Source organism: Tetrao urogallus, assembly GCF_951394365.1.
Source record: "Tetrao urogallus genome assembly, chromosome: 19".
Classification (NCBI taxonomy): Eukaryota; Metazoa; Chordata; class Aves; order Galliformes; family Phasianidae; genus Tetrao; species Tetrao urogallus.
This window is the reverse complement of record NC_136832.1, coordinates 5,342,038-5,361,390: the sequence shown is the minus strand read 5'-3', so window position 1 is coordinate 5,361,390 and position 19,353 is coordinate 5,342,038. Positions and strand designations below refer to the sequence as shown.

At 45.1% G+C, this 19,353-nt stretch overlaps 1 protein-coding gene across 2 annotated transcripts; it reads right to left on the bottom strand.

Annotated features, from left to right (window-relative positions):
- Positions 1-1,497: 1,497 nt before the first annotated feature.
- Positions 1,498-18,424, bottom strand: ODF2 (outer dense fiber of sperm tails 2; the record flags this gene model as incomplete). 2 transcript variants are annotated; one of them, XM_079544647.1, is made up of 20 exons in its annotated part: positions 1,498-1,671; positions 2,160-2,285; positions 2,506-2,668; positions 3,188-3,288; positions 4,176-4,334; positions 4,767-4,871; positions 5,494-5,604; positions 5,884-6,019; positions 6,682-6,791; positions 7,529-7,714; positions 8,540-8,656; positions 9,254-9,325; positions 10,251-10,325; positions 10,962-11,093; positions 11,392-11,521; positions 12,506-12,672; positions 13,663-13,833; positions 14,545-14,670; positions 16,901-16,985; positions 18,258-18,424. In XM_079544647.1, the coding sequence occupies 20 exons, from the start codon at positions 18,422-18,424 to the stop codon at positions 1,498-1,500; spliced, it is 2,613 nt and encodes an 870-aa protein (XP_079400773.1). The 2 variants fall into 2 exon arrangements, with proteins under 2 accessions (XP_079400773.1, XP_079400774.1); XM_079544648.1 differs by lacking the exons at positions 16,901-16,985; positions 18,258-18,424 and adding an exon at positions 16,094-16,240.
- Between the last annotated feature and the right edge of the window lie 929 nt (positions 18,425-19,353).

The window sequence follows — 19,353 nt, the reverse complement described above, 5'->3', positions numbered from 1 at the left end:
CTCTGCTCGCTCAGGAGCCGCAGCTTCGCGCCCCGCTGGCGCCGCCTATCCCAGAAAACGCCGAGCGCGGGAAGAGCGGCTGCGCTGCCGCTCCGGTTTGCGCCGCTTCTCCTCTCCTCGCGCCTTCCGCGACGGTTCTGTGACCCAACGGCCGCTTGTGCCGCTGCTCGGGAGCGGCTCGCGGCGCTGCTGACGTAGGCGAGGTGCGGGATCGCGGTGCCCGTATCCAGAGCCGGGCCCAAGAAACTAAAGCCCAGAAGCTTCTGGGACGCAGCGCAGCAAAGACAAATGCTCCAATATAATCAATTAAAATTTAGTTTATTTCTTTTTATTACCATAGCACCTTTAGGGTTTTTTTTTTTTTAAAAGTTACACACAAAATGACAGAATTCTCCAATAACGATTATCTTAGAAAACCTTTATGACAAACAGTGCCCCGTGACACAGCAATAAGATACAAAAGCGTTAAAAAATACAAGCAGTATCTACGTTTGTCCCCATAAGGAACCACTCACAGGGAGGAACAGAAGGGCAGCACGGAGCTGCAGGACCAGCCCCACAGAGCTGAGCTGCCAGAGCACACAGCTGGGTCGGATGGAGGCATGAAGCAGCAGCAGCCACCCTCCAACGGGCTTTGAGCTGATCAGCATTTCATGCACACGCTGAATTCATCCAGCATTCACAGTGAGACCCGGGTGAGGCGCTGCTGAGGTCGTGCTGCAGCCTTCCCTTTGAACACAGATGGTTTGGGCACAGTCCTGGGGCCACTCAGGCTCAGGAGACCAGGATTGGGGTGAAGGGTAAAGCAAAATCAGCATCACACTAAAAAACATGAGGATCACAGAGCACACAAGAGTCAAGTTAAAAAACAACCAACCAAACAAAAATAAATCATTATTTCTGATATAAAACTGTTTACAAACACCATAGTGGTTTAGGAGATAAGTTCTTGTAAGCATTAAGCCCCAGGCATTTCCCTCACTTTCAGCTTCACGCTTTCCTGAGAGGTGGGTGGACTTTTCTCCCACCATCCCATCACCCACTGCACCACCGGAGCACGTAACAACAAGAAGCAGGAGTAGCACATGATCTCCCCCAGTACAGAATACAGAAAATGGGGGGGAAAAAAAAAAAAAAAAGAAAAAATGAAGTGTGAAACATTAACACAAGTAAAACCACTGTTGGGTTTGAAGAGCTGAAAGCATCCAGAGCTCATAGGATGAAAAGGGCCTTTTTCACCACATGCAAAACCATCCTGTTTTGGGGCACAGCTTACAGAGTAATGCCAACCTCCATCACCAAGCCAGCCCTGTTAACGCTCTGCACGCTAAGATTCCATGCTACCATCACTCCATCATCTCCTGCTGCAAAGAAAACACTTCTCCCTTAAGTGACCCTGAAATTTCTCCATTTTCAACCCATTTTCTAAACAACGTATGGCTTTGACATAGGGCTTATTTTGTGCTTAAAAGCAGAGGTGCAGAGAGAGCACAGCCCTCAAGGAGAAGAACGAGAGTGGCTGGGAGAGCCCAGCAAGGCACTGTCCCCGAACACATTGGCATAGGAAGATTTGAGGAACTGGACGTAGTTCTGCATGCTGCGATTCGTGCTCTCCGACTGCTCCAGCCGATCCTTTAAGTCCTGCAGGCGGCTCTCATAGCGGCGCTCTGCCTGTAACAAAGCACAGCACAAGGCTGAAAGGCAGCAGCACTCAGCCTGCTCACTTCTTCAGCTGTTCCGAGAAATCCCCACGGCCAGCAAGGATTAGCACAGTACTGGATGGCACTGCCACTGATGGTGCTGCAGCATTACTGTTTGTTCTGCTCAATCCCAACATCATTCAACAACCCAACAATAAATGACAGGAGACAATGCAGCTAATTGGTTGGCCTTTTTAAACTGATTCACATAGTTGTATGTTTAATTCCACACATCACAGAAAGCCAACCTGACCTGATTCATGTGCCAATCCAATTCCAAGTAAAAGGATCACAGTATCTCTGACGCCATCTGACACAAATCCCATTTAAACATAATTGCTTTCTTACACACACTTCAGCTTAGAACAAGTTCTAAACGTTTTTTGCTGGGGCCTCTGTGCACAGACAGACTGCTACCAGGATGCTGCCAGCAGTGAGCACTCCTCACAGCTCACTCACATCATCTCTGTTCCGACGCAGCTGGTTCAGCTCTGTCTTAGTCCTACTCAGCTGGGTCTCCAAATCCAGCACCTTGGACTGGGCTGCCCTCTCTCTGGATGTTGCTCGTTCTCGAGTTTGTTCAACCTGCACATAACAGGAAAACAACCTTGTCAAGAGGCGTCTGTGGAAGAACGATGCCCACAGATCCTCTGTACATTTACTTGGGCAGATTCCTGTACATAAGCACCAGGTCAGCCCAGGGCTTTTCTTACTTCTGTTGCAAACAATAGTGTCATAGGCTTGTGTGGCATTTCCATTTTACAGTCTGGACAGTTACAGGAACATCAAACAAGAAATCCCTTACTTGTCGTTTGGCATCCTCAATGGCCATTTCCAGCTGACGAGCCAGGGAGCTGCACTCACGGGTCTTCTCTTCTAACCTCAGCTGGCACTGATGGATCGACTCCTCACGCTTTGCAATGACCTGAAGGAACTCCACATTCTGGGCACTCGTTGTTTCTAGTTTTCTAGGTAAAGACAAGGCAAGAAAACCTATTCATTTTAAACAGAGAGTGTTTCAGACTGCCTTTCTGTTAGGTCTCGACTAGCTTGGAAGGTGATTCTGTGCTCCAATAAATACTTCATTTCTCTAATCAGAATTTCTAAGATTGAGGGACACTGAGTGCTCACACACACACCTTTCTCCAGATGTTGTCACTAACAAGAACTGATAAACACAAACAAAAATAGTCTCATATTCAGTAACCTCAAATCTGACCAGCTAGACTGGACAAGGAGCTGGTATCTGCTGTGTAGGCACAGTCCTTTCTAACAACATTTGTCAAGTTTGCTGCGAGAACCTACAACTCCCTGTCTAGTGGACAGTTCCTGATTGGAGATCCCCGTGAGATAAGCAAACGTGCAGAATCCTGGAGGCAAGCGGGGGCATGGGAACAAGACTGAAGATGTTTCGATTCTGTGGAAAAAAAGCACAATAGAGTATGGAAAGGAAAGTTAATAGAACAAGAGAGCCTAATATTTCTAACCTTTCTAGCTCCTCCACCTTCAAGGTGAGCTGCTTTTTCTCCTCCTGGGCAGACTGATATCTCTCTTTTGTCATCTCCATTTTGTCCCCCTGGAGCTCAATCTAAAAATTACAGCCATTGGTTACTTCACAGAACAGTCACTACACACACGACCAACCTCCTAAAACACAGCTGCTCTCCAGAAGGAAATATTCAGTCATATTTCTGGAGAGTCCTAGAAAAGGAACAGTGGATAGAAGGCAAAGCACTGAACACACAGAGCTTCCATTTTGTTGGAGCTTGCAGCTAATGCTTAGATAGGTATGAGAAAGTTCTTTGAAACTTCAAAGGAAAAGCCAGGTTGGTAAAAGCTTGCATGCAGAGCAGACACCCCTAAGTACAGCAAAGCACACGCACTAAGAACAGCCACATACCTGACAGGAGCCCACAGAGACACCACAGACTTAAACACGAGGAAGGTTTACCATTCCAAGCCAAGGAGAGTAAAGCTGTCAAGACTACAAGATTATATGCTGCGTCCTGAGGCATGACTGTAGATGTCCTGCCTGTCTACAATTGTCCTGAACCACCTACACAGTGCTCCTGGGAACATAAAACAGGGACTGGGAAAACAACCTGAGATGAGGGTGAGAAAACAAGGTTGGGACAGCATTATCAGCAGAAGACCACAGGAGGAAAAGCCAACAAGATGATGGAAGTAACAGAAGGGAGCGTCAACATTTGCAAGCGTCGCCACTGCTGCAGTTCAGGTCCCATTATGGTTCTGCACTCAGGGATTAGAAAGCTTTCAAGCAGTAAGCAATGCCGGTAGCTCCGCTGCAAGCTTCTCGCACAAAGACATGGCACACACCTTTATTTTGCAGTGCACGTTTAATCTTTTCAACAAGAGACAAGAGCAGAGACGGAGCAGTTCGAACCTTCCTGCGATCAGAAATTCATCTTGGTCTCAGAGATGCTGCGTTGCAGGAGCTCTCTGCCAGTCCCTTACCCGCTGACGAAGATCTGCGATCATGACAGACAGGTCCATGTTCTTCTTCTCGTAACTCTGAAGCTGGTCCTGACATTCTGCCAACTGTGTCTCCGTGATCCTCAGGATCTCAGGCAGCTTTTCCAACTCAGCAAGCTGGCTCTGGAACTGCTTGCGAGCCTAATGAAGGCAACCAGCAATTTTCAAATGTTTAGAAACTTTTTAGTTTAGACAGCATTCCTTTGAAAGCTTTGGTAATTTGCACCATGGGGACACTGTGGGTATTTGTCAGGTATTGGAGTTCAAAGTGTAATTAAGGTCTTCACCCCCTTACGATTTGATGTCCATGGGTCCTGGGCTTCAATTTTACTAGAAGCACAAGCTATTTTACAAGGACAGCTGTTCCACAGCAGACAGTGGCACTGTTCTAAGCCACTACTTCCACAGCAAACAAATGCACTACGCAATCTAAGCATCTCTAAAGAACGTTATATAGTCAAGGAGTTGTTAAATCTTCAATAACTTTTGCAGAAAGAACAAAGCCTGAAAAAAGCCAATCAAAAAAAGGCAAAGCACATCTGCAACATATCAGCCTCCAGAGGAGTTTAGTACCAGTTCGATCTCCTTGTTCATTTCATCCTTAAGGGCCTTCTTCTCTTTATCACACTTCTCCAGTTTTGCTGCCACATCATCTGCTTCCATGCGGGTCTTCAACACCTGGGCACACAAAAAACAACTATACTTTACCTGTTATAGAGAGTTTTCAACACACGTGCTGCCTTTTGGAGTAGCTAAAACTGCTCAAGAATCACCAACAAGTTTCTTACCACCCTAACTATCACTCCAGGCTAAACTTGGAATGGAAATTCACTTTTACTTCTCCTGCCCACACCATTTGGGTTTCCTAAATACTAAAATGTCCAAAGTCCACTCCTCTCCCTCTCTCCCCCGCATCCCCCCAAAGAAAAACACAAAACCAAACAATCCAGGGACAGAACTCATCAGACTGAAAGGCAAAGAACAGGATCTCACCGTTTTCCTTTACCTTTCGAAAAGGAGTAAGGAAAAGAAAAATAATTCAGGCCTGTGTTGGGTTTGCCTTTTTCTTTTTTTTCCCCTCTCCATTAATCAAGATCTCTGCCATAGCTCTCCCTAACGATAAAGTTAGCAGCAGATACTGAGGAAGGGAATTCTCCCACCCTTTAGCACTAAAGCACATGGCAGTCTGAATGCCAAAACCACAGGAATCTCCAAGAGCAATGGAAAGATTAACAGAATAAACACAACGGTAACGAGAGAAAGCACACCTGTGTGAGCAAGGAATCCAAAAGGTGCCCACCTGTGACTTGTAGGTTTCAATCAGGTCTTCATAATTCCTGACAGAGCTCTTGAGCTGCTGAACTTCCATGTGTGCTTGATTCAGCTTCTCCTCCATAGGGACCACACTGGCCTGGAAACAAAAAAAGCATCTTCCTGAGTGTGTGAATGTAACTGTTACACAAGCTGCTTAATGCTGTCTAGATTGGAAAACAAACAAGCAAATAAACAAAACTGTCAATGTAAATTAGCAAGACTTCCCTAGCAAGCTTCCCCATTGTATTCAGGATATGGTGAAACAAGTTTGAAACTAAGCGGCAGCAACAGGGCAATTCACCTCAGTTGTCAGAGGCCAAGAAACTCATTGTAATTTCTGCTTCTTCGCACAGCATCTCAGCTTTGAGTCACTGACCTTTAGTCTTTCATTTTCCATTCTGAAAGAAGTGGTCTCTGTAGTTTGTTGGTGCAATTTATCCATCAAGGCATCTCTGTCCTCTCGCATCCTGTCCTCCAGGCCTGCCTGCTGTTCTAGCAACTCTGCAATACGGCTGCCATGCAGAAAGAAAATTAACCCTCAAATGAGAAGAAAGCTGAAGACTCTTAATTCTTCACTATTAGCTTCAGAGACATGGCCTTTCACTACCCTGCCACCCTCCTGCTTCATTCACATATACGTATCTACATTCTGTTCAGCTACCTCAATCTTCTTCGCCCACCAAAAACCAACCTGAATTGTCCCCCTGGAACTCAAATGCATTGCCTCCAAGATACACATGATAAAGAAATCATTCTCTCTGGTCTCATATCCCTACCTACTTTTTCTTCCTGCAGCAACAACTGTAGTGCAGTGATACACGTTTATTTACTATCATGGGAAAACTGCCATGAACTAATCCATTTCACTCAAGGATCTCAAACATCTCAAAAGAAAGAAATCCCTAATTATTTAAAAGCATTAAAAAAGGCAAAGGATCAGAGAGATTTAAGAGTAAACCCTTACAGCCCACCTTTGCTGTGGCAAGTCAACAGTAGAAGCCACATCTTTGTCTCCTGATCCCTCCAAACTCTGCTACCCCATTGACAGGGCTGGTTTTGCTTGGATGCTTGCTGACAACTCAAATTATTTAATTACTGTATTCAATTAAATCATCCTTGAACTACGAACTCATTCACACTCATGTTAGTTTCTCCATACTGATCTTATCTTCACCTGTTCACTGTAACCATCTCCAATTCAAGGTCGCTCTTATCCTTCACTACTTTGTTGTAGCGACTCCTCCAGGACTCCAGAGTAGAAAGTGCCTCTGCAACGTAATTGTCCTATCAAAAGGAAACACAGATGACAAAAACGTTACTGGACTAGATGTGGGATATCTCTACAGCATGCAGATGCTGCTATGAATAAGCATCATATGTGCAGAGACTTCATTAAGACTTAAAAATGTCAAAGCATTTATTTTTGTTCTTCCTGATTCTTCACACTGAGGTCTTCAACAACACTGCTGTTAGAAAATAAACATAACAGCACAGAAAGGAGAATCCTCTTTGAAGACAGCAAATGAACAACCTGGAGTACAAAGCATGGGTAAAATTTTGGTACCGGCTCTGGTCTCCAACATTCTAAAAAGAAGGAAAAGATCAAGGTAGTTCCCTTCTGACCATCTAACTTTTCTATGTTTCCTTGATATCCTTCAGTAAGTTTTCAATAGGAAATCCCAGTGCATTTTGGAGCCTTTGTACTTTTCTGCTCTAACTACTTTGTGGATTAACAACCGACTTCATTCAGAATTCTCAGCCAAAACCACCAGCTTTTATTTTCGTGGCTTTTGTCAATCCTCAGACAGTGCTGAAGAACAAGGTGAAAAAAAATCAGACCTGATATTTTTGTGACAAGAGAAAACTGGATTTGTTTTAAGCTTAGCGCAAATGGGCCAAGGCACCGAGACAAAAATAATCCTCATTAGTCGAAAGCAGAGGCTCTCCCCAGGGCTGCTTTGAGAACCAAAGGTGTAGAGGTACGACCTGAAATGAGGTCTCCCTTTGGGTATCACTGGTACCTTCTCTGCCAGCTGGACAGCCAGCTGCCCTGCACACTCCTCACTCCGCTCTGCCCGCTCCTTCTGTGCACGGAGGGCTTTCTTCAGGGCTTCTTTATCACGGTCTGCCTTCTGCCTTAGTTCTTTCAGCTGTTCCTTGATACATTCCACCTCTGCCTTATGCTGAGCTTCACTGCACTCCAGATTCTGTAGTGGGGGGAGGAAACACAGCACAGGGAATAAAGTCCTTACACCTACATACCTAAAACAGCAACTGATTTCCTAGAAACAATGGAAAAAGATTGGTATATAACCTCAACCCTTCAGCCTGGGGATACTTGCTACTTCATCCTGCCCTGACACGAACAGACACATCAGCACCAACTCAAAGAGTGAAAGAAGCATTTATGCCCACGTGCATATAAGGAAGCTGAAAGACTGCAAAGCTGTATTTAATCCCAGTGCATTCCAGAGCATTGACCGCTTGTAAACAAAAAGCTACAGCCTACTCTACCTACACAAATTGTTACACTGCAAGTTACAAAATAACAACACAGGAGAAAAATTAGCTTGAAGATGTCAAAATTAAGTCCTTCAAGAGAGTTTTTGTTACCAATCTGGTTTCTAGAAGGGCTTAAAACACAGAAATTATTCCCAGCATTCCACCTTGATACAAAAGATTTCATGTATCAGAATTAAAAGCTGCCTCTCATACATCCTCAGCTCCAATGCAGCGAGGCAAATCTCACTCCAATTTAAAGGGCCATAACTCTTACGGCCTCTTGGAACTTCAGAACCAAACTTCTCTGTCCTTATTCCTATCTGTGTATTTCCTCTTTCACAAGCTGCTCTCCAGAATGCTGATTTTCACCCTGACCGAGGGAAATACGGGTCCCCATCCCTTCTGATCTACCCCAGAACATTCTTTCTATTAACTGAGATACCCACACATAATGCTGATACTTTATGCAGCTGCAGAGCTAAGCAAAGTGAAATACTCCTATCAACCAGCTGCACACACACAAAACCTACCCGGATCTGCGTGCTCAGCCGGTTGTTCTCAGCTTCCTTATGTCGAAGCTGTGCTTGTAAATGGCCTCTCACAGATTCCAACGATTTTGAGAGCTCACCTGCTGTCTTTGCCTGTTCCTAAATGAAATGCAAACAAGTCACACATTTCTCTTCAGTAAGCAAGTGAGAAGGAATGCTTTCTGTCACGTAGCCGTTTGGTGAAGAAATCTTTTGCTGTCTCCAGCCATCTCCACCTTCCTCAGATGTTTTCCTTCACAGCTCCTCTTTTCCAGCAAAATGGGCAACAAATAAACAACCGTTTATTTTACACCAGAGGTAAATGACTGCCCTGGAAGATTTGCTCAAGCGAAAAGCATCCTCTATCTCATCCACTACATTTGCCTTTTCCTTCTTAACCAGAGGGGCAAACTGGAATTTGAGATCAGGAACCCACCAGACCTTAAGCAAAAAGGTAATTCAGGAGTAGGCCCAAACAAGGAGAGAATACTGCCTCTGCATCTTAGTGATGGATGCTTTCTCAGCAGAATATTGAGCCCACAGCTGTGTGGGAATAGGTAGCTGTCTATTTTTATAGATATATATGTATGAACAAAATATTTATAAACAAACCAGTCATTTGATTCCTTATCAAGTAATTGGCTGCAAGTACAAACCCACATTCTGTACTATTTGTGAAGGTGGAGCAAGAAGGGGATAACAGAATAAGGAAGCTACCTTTTCTTCCTGTATCTGAAGAGCAAGATTGTTGATCTCTTTTTCTTTCTCCTGAAGCCTCATCTGCAGTTGCTGGAAAACAAACACTACTCAGATTTTAAGTAACAAACACACTCAGGTTAGCAGGTGGAGGGAAACAGGTGTAATTGCCTCCCTCCAGACACCATTGGATCCACAGCTCCGTCTGGTATCCACAGCAACACCACCTTTAGCCTCCTGCTGTCTCTTCAAACAGAAAGCAATAAGGAAACATACAATTGCTTTAAAGGGGCTCAGAACACCTGAGCAGAAACCAGGACTTGATAGGACTACACAGCCCACAGATTAAGGACACTGCCTGCATCTCAAATTTTATCATTTCTAGCAATACAAGAACACTTTTCTCAGTTTACAGATGAGGAAACAGGGAAAAAAAATGGTGCCAGATCATTCACACAGTTACAAAAGCAGGAACAGAAGGCTTACCCTCTTTATGTTTTGCTACCGTTAAGGATAGCACGATAAACCTACAGAAACAATAAGATGATATCCAAACTGAAGAACAATATCCCAGCTGTCAGGCTATTTTTGCAGTAGGTATTTTTTTCTTTGCCACCCCCAGAGACACCTTTTCAAAGTATGTAGTAGAATTCTTGCTTTGTACATCCAGCACAAAGAAAAAGTCAAGCACAGCCATTTGTGCTTGAACTGAACGTGGTGAGGACACACTTACATATCCCAAACTGTTTCTCACAGCAGAATACTGCAAATCATAACCTGCCTTGTATGCAGGTCTCAGCTGTGGTGCCCCCAGTCTAAGCTCCATATCTGATAGGCTCGAAAATCGATTCACTTTGCCATGCAGGTTGTTAACCAAAGGGGCTCCGACAGCCACAAACACAAGAACACTTTTCTAAAAGGCATTAGAGCAAGACCAGAAGGCTGAATACAGACAAAGAGCTTGCAATTTTCTCTCTTCCTGATGTTTTGATGTTTCAAGATGTTCTGGTTTGCTTACCAACTTCTCTGTATCTGAGTCAGCCAACATTTTCAACAGCACACCTTGCTTCTGCAGTATCTTCTGAGCATCCCTCTGCAAAATAAAGAAGGGAGAAAAGCTGTTAACTGAAAAGCCTGCATTTTACAGATTCTGAAGATGGAACTGTAGAAATCAACAGGTCTCCCTCTTGTTGCAGCAGCAATTACCAGAAGATACCAAGCATGGAATTTGCTCAGTACTTCACGTATCAAAACCTATCTCAAAAAGCTTTCCCAGTTCTCCCATACAAAGATGATAACAAGAAGCACAAGGGCAAAATATGAACTTCTAGCACTCTCTCATTACTCAGAGTCACGTAAAAAAAACTGAATCCTCTTCTCCAGTCTCACTGGTGGCTGACAGAATAGTTAACATTGGCCTGCTTGTGTTCAAAGGGAATGAAAACTACAGGAAGAATAGCAATTTCCAGATGAGAAAGTTGACAATGCAGTGCCTTTATTTTTTCATGTAGCCAAAGGCTCAGATGCTGTGACATCCCCACAGCAGAAAAGTCAATCTTATTTCAGTGAAGTAGGTAGAAATAAACAAAACCATCCTTTTTGACACAATGCTCAAAGGCAGCACAGGGATAAAGAGTTACAGAGTTCTCAAACTCAAGTCCCATTTTCAGTCCATTATACAATATTGCCTTCAGGACTCATCCAAGTTGCTGCACCCAGCACTGCTCACCTCCCTTTCGTGCTGTTCTCTGAGAAGTTCCCGAAGTGTACGATTGGTTTCTTCAAAGGTGCTCAGTTTCTGCAGCAGCAGCTCTTTCTGTCTCGTCAGCATGTTGATGTCTGAGCTGCTCATGTGTTTCTCCTAGAAGAAAAAAAAAAAGAAGGGCATTATTCACATGCAAACCCTGGAACTAAAGCACGAAGCTGATAAAAGCATGGTACTGCCACAGTCAGCACCATATGCACAGAAGGTGACTGGATGCTGCAAATAAGTATCCAGTTTCCAAAGAGATTTAACAAATATCTTCAGCAAGTTAAATCCCAAAACTTTTTACATTTCTCTGGATCAAAATCTGTAACAATATCTATACATATTTTTTTAAGACAGCCGTAGAACAGTACAATGCAGCAAAGGCCAGAACAGAAAAGCCAACACCTACAACATTGAGTCTCTCAATAGTATTTTTCAGGGCATGAATCTCTCTGGCTGCTGCTGCTCCATCCCTCTCTGCCTCACTCAGCTTGGACATCAGGCGTTCTTTCTCATGCTGCAAGTACTTCTTCTGGAGCCTGCAATGAGAATTCAGCCATCAGAGGAACATGAAGTTTTGGCAGCTGTACCAGACAGTATGAATACACAGTTATTTGGGTATAACAGGAAAAAAATACACTGAGCAAAGGATAAAAGCTACCCAAGTTCACCCTCTCTCACCACAGAAGTTGTTCTGACAGAAGACAGTAAGTAGGCTCCCAGAGCTTGCAAGGATCACAACTATGAAACAATAATTTAGGGGGGACAAATGTAGCTTGTAGCAAAGCTTACATACTACTAAGGCCAAATACAACGCTGGGCGTTCCCTGGGACCTTGAGCATTATGGAGATAAGACTTCAAGAGGCTCAACATGAAACAAGAACACACACTCATGCATTCAGCTCCAAGTTTTCAGTTAGAGGGTGGAACCTCAGCAGTATTCACATTTTTGGTAGAAGGAGTCCACAGTATTAACAACCTGGTGATCTTTTCAAGAAAAAGAAGACTCTCCAAACACTAATGCCCCAATGGAGGCAAACTTCCCTAATTCTTCAGACATGCAGGAAAACATCAGAGATCTTCAGGAATCACAAAGAAAAAACAACACAGTTCAGGCCCTGTCATGGGGGATGTGACTTTTCACAAAGGTCAGAAATTCTCCTCTAATTTTTAGCTTCACATTTATTTGTTGTTGTATCAACACAGTCACAATCCAGATAATATCTTGACATCCAAAATATTAACTGCAAAGTCACGACAACCCCACAGCAGGCTACTGAAGCCCACCTCTTTCAGCTTCCCTACAGAGCAGGATTTTTCCCATCCCTATGACCACACTAGAATCCTTCTCTGCAGCTATTTCCATCTGAATTCCCCTTCGTAACAGGTGATAAAAAACCCCAAACCATCAGTTCTTCAGCAGCACCACAACCTAGGGTACAAACTACACCCTCAAATAACACCAGCAGCAAGATGTCCTGTAAATGCCATTCATTACAATGGAGAACTGGAGCTTTCTTACATAGTCAGATCTTTCTCCTCCCTCATGCGTTCAATATTGCGCCTGAGCAGCGTGTTCTCATGCTCTGTTTCCACCAGCTCTTGTGTGACCTCATTCAGTTCTTCCTTCTGCTCCTCCAGCAGACGTTTTGTCATTTGCTGCTTTTGCTCCTGTTTCTGCAACTTAGCCTAAAAGAGGTATTTAAATAGAATTTAAGATAAGCCACAAGTTGACCACTGCTCCTCATGCATCCCGCATTGGGCAGCTGGGAGCACAACAAACAGCTGAAAGCACTTGAGAAGAGAGAATGGAGGGAGGTCGAGTGGGTGCCCCAGGTTTGTTTGTTTATCAGCAGAAAAGAGATTCCCCTGCTTGCACAGAACTGCAGCTAACAAAATGGAAGTGATCTTACACCATGGATTTAGTTAAACAGTGCCACCAAATATTTCAATTCAATTCACTTAAGTATCAAAACAGAATTTTTTTATTTTCTATTATTTTTTTTAATAGTTACACGAGTAACTTCTTTAATTTTTTGTAGCACAAATGGAATAGAAAAGGCTCAGTATAAAAATACACTCTATTTTATTTTATATTCTAAAAATTCTATTCTCATTTACCAATTTGAACTTTTTTGCATAGGTTAAGTAAGAATACAATCACTGCTACCCACAGAGGAAATAAATGGGTGCCCTTCCCTCTCTCTCCAAGCATCTAAAGAAATCTGGAAACCTCTCCTGTCCATTTTATAAATGGTGTCAAGTGCACGAGAGGCTCTTCAGCACAACATCACTGGTCTGTGTCTTTGAAGGGAGAATCAGAAGAAACTATTTTGAGGAATAAGTGGATTCTTCAAGGATAGAAGATCAACAAGCTGTGCTTTTCACCTTCTGGACTGACGACTACTCACATTTTGGGCTTGAGTAGAAAAAAGATTATTTGGAAACCAAAGCACAGTGATACCTTATGAAACTGATGTGGCTTAACGAATTTTCGTAGTAGGGCATAGTGAATCTTTCAGTAAATTAGTTCTGATTTTCTGAACAGCTCAGACTGATTTCTTTCATCAAAATAAGCAGCAGGCTGAGCAGTCTTCACTTCACCAAGGCTCTAATCTCCTCATGCCAAGCAATCAGCTACAAAGCCAGAATCAGCAGGTCTTTACTTGGTCCCCTCACCTCATTCTTCAGCGTTCCCACCACATTCATCAGGCTATCTATCTTCCTTTCGTATTCATTCATTTTGCAGTAAACTGCATCTTCCTCATCCGTAGAGAGATCGCTCAGGCGCAACACTGACATCATCTTTTCGGAATCTGGAGGTGTAATTTCCAGGCGGTGAGTTGGACCCTAATAAAAAACCAATAAAGGGAATCTTTTTTTCACAGGAAGGTATAAATTGTGTCCTAAAGCTAACTACCCAAACTAGAGACTGCAACGCATCACTGCAGTAAGACTAGGGAGGAAGAGCAGAACGTGATCAGCTCTTTTATTTCCATCTGTGAAAGTTCAAAAATGCAGAAAGAATAAAATAGAGAAAAAAGAGAAACTCAAATTCTCATCCTGGAAGAGCCAGGAATTGAAGAGCTTAAGCTGACAACTAATCAGGAAGAAAACAGAAAGAACACTACGCAGTTGCTGCAGCTGTGAAGGATGAAGATGACTTCACACATGCAGCCCTCAGCTGCTTCTCGTGCCTCTCAGCCAGCTTTGTTGCTCTCTGCTGGAAGCACTCAAATTTCTCAAAATTCTTCTTAAATCACAGAGCCCAGAACTGCACACAATACTCCAGGTCAGACCACATCACTGCTAACACAGCAGGAACTAACGAGTAAATGTGTCTGCACTCTAGAGATGGAAACACGTGAGCTGGACATTGGATGTTAATCATTTCCTATTTTTCTATATTTAAAAATGAACAAGATGTACAAGAAACACTCGAAATGGATTGCGAGTGACAGGGCCCTTCTCTCATATCAGCCCAGCTCCCCCCAGCCTGATCCAACAACTGCTCTCCTCAACCTCAGCTAAAGCTTGCTTGAGGGAGCAGAAGCAGCCTACCTCCCACTTGTAGGTGGAATCAAGGACTGATGTTTTTCCTGGGGGCATCCAGGGGGCCTTTGTTTTCACCTGGACTGCTCGGCGCACGTTCACAGCATTCCCTTTCATTTTCTGTTTGTGCTTTTGCTAAAGAAGAAACAGAGAAAATAAGAACAATCACTTTTGATACGAACAATAAGGCCTTTTAAGAACTATTTACAATTTTTATCGCTGCAAAAAGAAATGGAAGATCATTCACAGTGTTATACGTGGCACATCAGATCAGATGAGCCAGCAGAGGAGGCTAACACTAGCCAGAAGGAAAGGTTATTGCACATTCAGCTGAATGTATTCTTGCTGCTTATCACGTAAAGACTGTTGTATAACTGAAATATCCACAACTGTGACATAATGAAAGCCTTACTCAGCCAGCACGAAGATTTGGGGACAGGGTATGGGGAAGGAAGTCTCCTCTGTAGGGAGATATGCAAAGAATACTGCAATGAAACCCATTTGGGTGCAGAAGGAACAACCTGGTAGATTCCTTCCCTATTGCAGATTAATCTCACAGTACAGCAGCTGTATCAACTGTCAACACTACCAGAGGAAAAGGAATCATACAGTGTGATTGGTTATGAAAAGCCCCTGAAGCATTTTCCTTGTTTTAAAGTCAAAAGTACATCCACATTTATTTGCCTTAAAGTTGAGGTGCTCTAAATGATGAAAAGTCAAAGAGTGTTTGCACAACTTTAATACCTGACAAGCAAGACAAGCCATTCTAAAGTACCCTACGGGGGATTAATTAATAGCAGGAGGTGACTTCAATGTCAGATCCTGATCTGCCATTAGCAAAGAGAAAATTAGTGGAGAATTTGTAACAGCGTGTCTGCAGACATAAGAGCGAGCCAGCAACTTCCATTACTTGTAGAGAAAAACTCAACACATTCAATTTTAGAAGGATGCAAAACAGCTACAACTCAGCTTCAGTATTGCCTTCTGTCTCCTGTTGACAAGGGCATAAAGAGATCCTTCTCTGTGGTGTAGCTCTGCAGATCGTCAAGGTGCTTAATGCCAGAAGATGGTTTGAATCCAGTGCCTCTTCTTTTAAACACGTTAATTGCAATACAATCAAGACAGTGAAACATTTGGTTACTTCCTTACCCTGAACCCTTGCTACAGAAACAGGGACGAAGCTAAAGAAATAACAGTATGAGAACGCAAAGCCAAGAGGTAAAAGGAAAAAAAAAACCCAAGCTACATCACACTGAAAGCAACAATTCTCATAATCACAGAATTGTAGAGGCTGAAAGAGACCTTTAGAGATGATGGAGTCCAGCCCCAGTCGCTTCATTAAACATGACAACGAGCCATATGTTCATACATAGCATAATTAAATCATCTTAAACACAGAAAACACGTCGCTGAAAATTCACCACTGCTATGCATATAGCTAAAGAGGCAACAGGTCTCAGTTCTAACACTATGGCAAAACAGACCTCAAAGGTTCTGTGGTGTTTCCAGGACTGTCTCCTGCCTGCAGCCCTCACAACACCCAGCTGCACGCTCCTACCTGGCATTTTGCAGGTGTGGTTTTCTGACCCTTTTTAATATGGACATGGACAGGGGTGTTTTCATCCACATGGACGTGCAAAGGGGGAGATGAGGAACGGTTCTTCATGGCTCTTCTCCCACGGACGGGAAGGGGAAATACAATGAAAGGAAACCTGTGAATAAGGAAACTGGAAATAACAACATTTCCCTCCGTGCCAGAGAGCAACAGTGGCCAGTTTTGGTCAAAGCACGTGCTGTCTTTCAGTAGCATCTGCCATTTTGAAGAGCATGCTATTATGCTGTAAAGCTATTAACACAAATCATTTCTTTGCTGCCAATATTTTTGCAGCCATTAAAGAACAAAAGCAGTTGTATTGATTGAAGGTGCCTGCAAGAGTCTGGTGCCCCAGAAAATTGAGCAAATCAAGGATTTCAGTAACCAACAGCATCAGATTCTGAATAGAACTTTCATAGAGGAAGAGGAAAAGAGTGTTAATTTAACAGCTTAGCTTAGAAAAGCCAACAGGAAACAAACAGATCATTCTGAACCTCTACGTTCTTTCACATGTGCTTAACTTCAAATTCTTGAAATTAAACCAATGCTTCAAAGCCTTCAGATCCTTCTTCAGATTTTCTCTCTGCAATATATACGTGTAAAAATTCACACACTAATTGCCTAGCACAGAAAAGCCCAGAGACACTAGGTTAAAGAAATCAGTGTAGGTACGAATCTTTCCTTGAGGTAATGATTCTTCAGTACAACGTAGCTGTAAAGCTTAGAAAAATCCAACAGCAGAGTTCTGTCAGCCCAGGTATAATTACTTACAGTTATTTTAAGGCTTTTAGCTCCTCTTGACACTGTGCTCTGTGCAGATACTGATGTCATTTCATTTTCGATGGATGAGGGAAACCTGATGCAGAAACAACACAATCATAGAACATCCCAAGTCGGAAGGGACCCGTAAGGACCATCACGTCCAACTCGCGGGGAATGGTGCCGATCCCAGGTTCTCTTCCTCTCAAACACGCAGACACAAACGTATCAGATGTATGAATTCAAACTAGGGTCAGCGTGCCATTGCTTCCCCTGACAAGTGCAGGATGAGGAAACAACTGAGATCGTCATCCCTTATGTACTGAGATTTGGCTTAAACATTAGAAAACTGCTTTCTAGAATGACACAAGAGGACCTTACCCAGACAGCTGTGACGGCAACTCTTAACCATCTGCAGAAAAGCTGAAAAAAGCCTGCAATACAAGTGCTTGGTGCTGCACAGCCCTGCAAACACACACAGTACTGGTGGCCAACCAGCCCCATCCACAGACCTGAACTGGGAGCAGAGTGAGCTGCTTGTCTGGTAGCACTGATGGGACTGGGAGAAAGGAGTGGGGCTGCTGCGCCCAGTGTGTACAGAGCTTTGGAGCTGCACACAAAGGGCCTCACTGCTAACTTTATGGAAACACTGCCTCAAAGTCTGCTGCATAAGGGGATATGGCACAGGTGTTAAAGTGTCATTTTGTACCATACTGCTCTAGAACAGAATTCAGGTGACCCTTCGTAGCTCATTTTTAATGACAGTTTGCCAAGGATTGTGTAATACCCTGCTCTGAACGAAAGCAATACGTCTACATCAGTTATGGAAAACGTCAGGTTTTGGTGAGTAGCATCATAACACAGCAGCGACAGGCACTGGTGTTGGTAACATCATAACACAGCAGTGACACTAGGCGAGGAAATGCAGCACGGGCAGCATCACCCGGCTTAGGGCAAGGGCTGCTCGGACAGCTGGGAAGGAGCAGCGCTGCTCTCCTGCATGCATCTGCAGCTCCGCCGCTGTAACTGAAGCAGAACTTCACACGCAGGGCGGTCACACAGACCGCAGGGGAGGAACGGCAGCGGAGGCAGCCCGAGCTACAGCTACCGGCGGTCGATGACAACGGATCGCTGTGCGGCTTCGGAATTGGAAGCGCAAAGCGCTCAGCGCTCCTCTAGAAGCAGCACGCCGTCACCGCGGACGCGCAGCAGAACCGCTGCGTTACACAAACGTCACCACGAGGCACCGCACGGCGAACCCGGGACCTCCTGGGCTCGCGCGCGCAGGGCAAAGGGCCGAGCTCCCCTCGGCCGCTCCCCGTCGCGCTCCGAGAGCCGCCCGACGGCCTCTCCTCCCCCTCCTGCTCACCGCGAGGTGCCGAGCGCGTTCCACAGCCGGGTCCGCCTCAGGCGGTCTTCGCCGGCGGCGGCGGCGATGCGGCGGTGCGCCCCGCTGCCATGGGCGCCGCACCACGGGCAGGAGATACAGCTGCACTTCCGGGGCCGCCGCGCCGCCGCCGCCCGCGCTTCTCCCATTGGGCCGTTCAAACCTTCCTCGGCAGCCCGCGCCCCCCCGCGCCGCGCCGCGCCGCCCCGCCCACAACGGGCCCCGTCGCCATGGCAACGCGAGGCGCGCGGAGCTTCGTTCTGAGCGCGAGGGCGGGCGCCGCACCGCCGTTCTCGGCGCGGAACGGCCCGAGCAAACGCAGAAGCGATGACGAGAAGAGCAGCACTGACGCTGCTGCTGCTGACCGCGAGCGTTCTTTCACGTGTGTCAAAGCAGAACTGAAATCGCAACTCGTTCCCCTCTAAAGTCTGTACACTGTAGGAAGAAACAAACCAGGACTGCCCCAATAGCGGCTCTCGCACCCACAGAGCCCCTCAAAGCGCACGGTGCTCACAGACAGGCTCTGCTGCCTGCAGTAACGAGCTGCTTCCTTCCAACCTTCCCCTTCCCTCAGGGAAACGCCACCGACCCCGACCCGACACCTGCGAGGGCTGAGCAACCCCACACCCCAACCTGCAGCCATCGCTCCCACCTCAGCTGCTACTGCAGCACACAACAGAAACCCTCAGCTACCCCCACCCGCACCCATCCCTCTTAACCCTTCTCTTTTCTCCTCTCCCTCAAAACAAACTGATTGTCAGGGGTGTTCTTGAGTGGCTTTATGAACTTAAGTGCTTGGCGTTAGCAGGGTGAGATGTCTGGCCCTGCAGTAAGAGCTCACACACAACCCTGTCAGAGCAGCTTTTATCCTCGCACACCATACAGGATCATCAAAAGAACCGTTCACGTGGCAAAGCTCACAGCCCGTCAGCACAGCACGTCCCAGAGGAAGGGCTCCTTCCCCAGAACTGGGGACTCTCCCCCAGCTCCCACAGCGCTGGGTTTACGAGATTCTATTGCAGAAAAATTCTTATTTAAAAATCTAGCATCCAGTGTCTCAGTCAGGAAAAGACGTGTG